The 5040-nt window shown below is 36.8% G+C and overlaps 1 protein-coding gene across 1 annotated transcript; it reads left to right on the plus strand.

Moving 5' to 3' along the window:
• LOC111294572 (NAC domain containing protein 50-like) lies at positions 1–5040 on the plus strand. Its single transcript, XM_022887953.2, has 4 exons — positions 1–390; positions 955–1232; positions 1827–2060; positions 4245–5040. Exons 1-4 carry the CDS (start codon positions 153–155, stop codon positions 4848–4850), a joined length of 1356 nt encoding a protein of 451 aa, XP_022743688.1. The 5' UTR covers positions 1–152; the 3' UTR covers positions 4851–5040.

Consider the following 5040-nt stretch of genomic DNA (forward strand, 5'->3'; position numbering starts at 1 on the left):
AGAAAATATGAAATTTCTTGCAATCGAAGGCAACCACTAAGCTCGTTTTCTTCACCATCAATCAAAAGAGGCATCTTTTTCTTCCTTTCACTTCTTCCTCAAGTCTTCAGTCATCCACCAAAAACCCATTTTTCATACCCAAAATTATCGCCATGGGAGGTGAAAATTCTTCAGCTGGAGTTCCGGCACCAATGGCGGCGGCGGGGACGACGGTGGCGGCGGCAAAGACAGGCGGTTCAGCGACGGCGTTGGCACCTGGTTTTAGATTCCATCCAACAGATGAAGAGTTGGTTAGCTATTACTTGAAAAGAAAAGTTTCAAACAAACCTGTCCGATTTAATGCTATTGCTGAAGTTGATATTTATAAGCATCAACCCTGGGAACTTTCAGGTTGATTTGTTTATTTAATTTTTATTTCCTTATATGTATTTAGATAGGTTTATAGAATTTGCTAGAATTTTAGAGATTATCTACAATTTTGTTTTAATTTTTGGTAAAGTTGAGTTTTTAAAGGTTTTTTGGAAGGTTATGAGTTGAAAATTTGAGAATACAGTGAAATAATTGGTTTTTGTTTTCTGAGTATCTCTACTTCGGTGCAGAATTATTCAAAGTTGATTTTCTTTTTTAATTTTAGAAGGATTATGTGTTCAAAATTTAAGAGTGTATGAAAATATTTTTTTAATATTTTTCAGTATTTATTTACTAGCTAAATGCAGTATGTTTGGCTATCACTTTCTTTTAAGAAATGTATCTTTTCCATTTTAATTTCCTTCTTCTTTTAAGCTGTGTAAACTCTTTGTGGATTTCTATTTCTTTTTAATGGTTTTGTTTTTTCCTATTTTGGGTTGTTTGTAAGAACTTGGCTATCACTCTTACTGTTTTGCTGGGGTTTACTGGGTGCGTTTTAGTTCATTTTGAGCTATGGTGCTAATATTTCTTCTTGGTGGTCTTTAGACAAGTCAAGATTGAAAACCAGAGACAAAGAGTGGTATTTTTTTAGTTTATTGGACAAGAAGTATGGGAATGGGGCAAGAATGAATAGGGCAACAAACGAAGGGTACTGGAAGGCCACAGGGAAGGACCGAGAGGTCCGCCACAATTCGCAGCTTATTGGGATGAAAAAGACGCTAGTTTTTCATAGTGGGAGAGCTCCAGATGGGTTGCGAACCAATTGGGTTATGCATGAGTACCGGCTTGTTGAAGAAGAATCGGAAAGAATTGGGGCTTTGCAGGTTAGAGACCATATAAATTGATCTTGATGGTGATGATGATCTGTTATGTAGGTTGGCACTATCAATGTTATGGTTTAAACTTTTACGTAAATTTAAGGTTGCACCCCGAGTCAACTATATTTTGCATGTTGAGAAGATAAACAAGATGCCATAGATTATGCAGGATGCTGCATTGGTTTGATTATCATGAAGAACTGATGTGCTTGAGACACATATATTTCTGTATGAAATATGATGAGAAAAAATGAGTTTGAACTGTTTGTATGTGTGCTGCTTCGTTTTCATCACAATCCTGCTTTCAGTAGGTGGCTGAGAAAATTTAGTAAATGTAGAGAAAATGGATGTGATTCTGGGTTTCATGTGTTATAAAGTTTTCATTTGATGACAGTGAATAACATGGGTGCATCTAGCTCGAGTTAAGTAGAATTAGGACTTTTGTTTTATATGGTTTGCTTGTATTTTGCAACCTTATGTGTAGAAGTCCTACAATTTTGTCAACAACTAAACTCTATTATTGTTCAAATTTGGAAAACTAATCTTATTAGAATTGTTTCTTTTCTTTTTTATTCTTTTTTTTTCTTTTGGGTGGAGAAGGGGTATGTACTATGTAGAGTATTTCATAAGAACAATATCGGACCACCCAATGGAAACCGATATGCACCTTTCATTGAGGCGGAATGGGATGATGGTTCAACGGCTTTGATTCCGGGGTTAGATACTGGGGATGATGTTGTAGCTGGTAATGATGCAGTAGCTGGCAATGATGTGGTAGCGGCTGAGAATGCAGTGAGTGAAAGCAATGGTGTTCAAAGCATTGCTGTTGAGCAGGTTTGTGCTTTATTTTTCTAGCTACTGGTTTTCTATAGCATTGAACGCTATTATTGTTGTTCATCATTTCATAGTGTTGAACCATTTTATAGATCCTCACTTGATGACTTTACAGGTTTTAAAGTATTATATAACAATTTCACCAACTTATTGTTGCTAGCATAATGTGTAATGACCTGCAAGTGATGCAACTTGGGAAGATGAGCCTCTATAATGTCTTAAATCAATAAAACTGAACATGCATGTGAAGGACATTTCTTTTTATAAATTCTCACATAAATTTGGATCGATACAGGTAACTTATTATTTTTAAGTGTTCCTCGCCCCTTCACGACCAGATTCCACCTATTATTCTTGCTTCTCCTTCTCTATCTCGCTTGACCATCATGCAAATCTTCTCCTTCCTAAGTGCTATTGATACCTCTTCTTCTTCTTCGTTGTCTGCTTCCACCAATCAACACCAACAGTCAACACATCATCTCTTCTATGGAGTTCACAGAGGCTCAAGCATGATGCTTTCGGTGTATGTATTGGACATCTATTATATGCCCTACGTTTACTTCTTAAATTTTTCCTTTTTTTTGGGGTTTTTCTTTTGGGGGGGGGGGGGTGTGTGGGGCTTTTGATTACAATAATCTTTAAGAGGACAAGGCACTTGTAGATATTTACAGGAACCTGGTCCTGGTGAGACAATTGTGGTTTTGCTTATATGCTGTTATGTTTTCAGTTATGGCTTGAAGACGAAAAAGTTTTGATATGTTACCTTCTGTTCCTTTGTTCATTTTTCTAATAAAAAATTTCTTGTTGATTGCTAATGTGTTAAACCTTTTCCTATAAGCGTAGAGTATGCATTGCAATCAATCCATGTCTTGCCAAATTTCCTGAAATAGATGAAGGTTACTATGAATTAGCGAGAAAGCTTCTGGCTATGATGTCAGTATTTCCCAGCGGGGCTTTTTCTTTACTGTAGATATTCTCTTCAAACAGTAGGCTGTATTGTCTTCACTAACGATCTCATGGGCCATAAAAATGTCAAAGTTTGCGTCTTGTGCAATCTAATGTAACAATATAATTTCCTTGTGTTTCATTAGTAACAAGTTCTCCGGATTGGCTTTGCTTAAAAACTTTTGGCTGATTTTGCTCTTTTATGAAGTGAGGTAAATTTGGAACAAAGGAGCATTTGCACACTGGTGTCAGAATTGATACCAAGCTGATATCATAAGCATTTTAGCTATCAAACTCAGAGGTCTACTATTCTTAACTCACAAGGGAAATGGAGTCTGACTTGCACCAGCTCTTCATAACTATTTGAGTCAAGGAAGTCTAGGCTTGTTAATTTATTATTAAGCAAATTATCTTGTTATTTTTTTGAGTTAACTTACGAGCCAGCTTAAAGACTACTGGCTTACAGGGAAGTTTGGTCCCAAATAGCTAGTGTCACGTGTGGTAATCTTTATCTTGGCATGTTTTGACTTTAGAAAGAGGAATGTGTAGGGTTCTTCACTTTAACCATGATGCTTCTGTCTTTTTCCTGTGTTATCCCTTAGAGAGGGCAGAATGGTGGACTCATTAGACCTATAGAGTAATAGTATGATGCTATGAAGCATCTTGATGATGAATGGTAAGATTGGGGTTGTTTAAACTGAATTGATTCTGTTCTGCGTCTCTTCATGTATCATGTGGCACTTGGATATCTTCTTTTCGTTTTCCTTTTCAGCTTAAATGAGAAATTGTTTGCTTGTGAATTCAGTTTTCTTATGTTATTTATTTTATTGAATGGGCTTGACTTCAATGTATATACTTTGTATTCCAGGTTTGAAAGTGGACATAACAAATCGTATTTGATTCTTAATTCTGCTATGATATCACTATTATGTTTTTTGCTTCTCCTAGTAGTGAAGATGTATGCAAGATTTTAGATGTGCATGAAAAAGTTTTATATGCAGTAAAATTTAAAATTCAAACCATAATGGTGCAACGATTGTAGATACTAGATGGTTAGAAACTGTATTTGTTTGGTTGCCATCTCTAAGTAAGGTTTAATGCTTCTGACTTTCATTTTACCGTTTTCTTTCCTCTTTTTATGCAAGTTGGATAATAGAGTATTAACCAAAGTCATGTGCCTCCTTGTATTCTTAAGCCACCATTGAGGAATTGCTTCTAAAGCTTCTTTTAAAATGGCAGGAGATTGAACATGCTGATCAGGATGCTCCACTTAATGAAGTTACGAGAGAGTCACTGAATGAGAGAACAGATGACCGTCTTCCATTACATCCATGCAAGATTGAGAGACCAGATGATTGCGCTACGCTATGCGTGCTTAATAGAGAAGCACCATTACCTCTACTACAGTACAAGAGAAGGCGGCAGCATAATGATTCAGGTCCCAACCATGCAAATGTTTCTGAGAATTCGACTAGAACGACTCAGGACCGTTGCTCATCTACAACAACAACAGCAGCGACAACCACAACATCACCATCATCCGCTACAACAACCGCAATTTCTGCACTGTTGGAATTTTCTTTAATGGAATCTATAGAACCCAAAGAGAATCCTCATGTCCCTCCACCAACATATGATACTACTACTCTAGATTCAGTGGTGCCTCCTGGCTGCATGAAACTTATCAACGAATTGCAGAATGAGATCCACAAGATTTCTGTTGAGAGGGAGACATTGAAGCTTGAAATGATGAGTGCCCAAGCCATGATTAACATACTCCAGTCAAGAATAGATTTCCTTAGCAAGGAAAATGAGGATCTAAAGAGGAGCAGCCGAGACGCGTAGCATGGGGATCCTAGGTACTCTTACCGTTCTCTGATTTCCTAATTGTTCCCCATATTTATGTATGAATTATCGTTCACCAGGCGATTGTAAAATTCAGATGACATTAGCATTTGGTTTGTTGTTGAACAATGTTGTAGCTTCCAGCTTATTTAGTCAAATAAACAGAGAAGGACGATTTCACCTTTTATAA

Source organism: Durio zibethinus, chromosome 14 (genome assembly GCF_047325235.1).
Source record: "Durio zibethinus cultivar Kanyao isolate XHJ-2024 chromosome 14, ASM4732523v1, whole genome shotgun sequence".
NCBI lineage: Eukaryota > Viridiplantae > Streptophyta > Magnoliopsida > Malvales > Malvaceae > Durio > Durio zibethinus.

Excerpts from the sequence above, each read along its gene's own strand:
- LOC111294572 (XM_022887953.2), top strand. The coding sequence starts at position 153 with ATGGGAGGTGAAAATTCTTCAGCTGGAGTTCCGGCACCAATGGCGGCG. Across the intron at positions 391-954 it reads TCAACCCTGGGAACTTTCAG|ACAAGTCAAGATTGAAAACC; the intron begins GTTGATTTGTTT and ends GGTGGTCTTTAG. Across the intron at positions 2,061-4,244 it reads AAAGCATTGCTGTTGAGCAG|GAGATTGAACATGCTGATCA; the intron begins GTTTGTGCTTTA and ends TTAAAATGGCAG.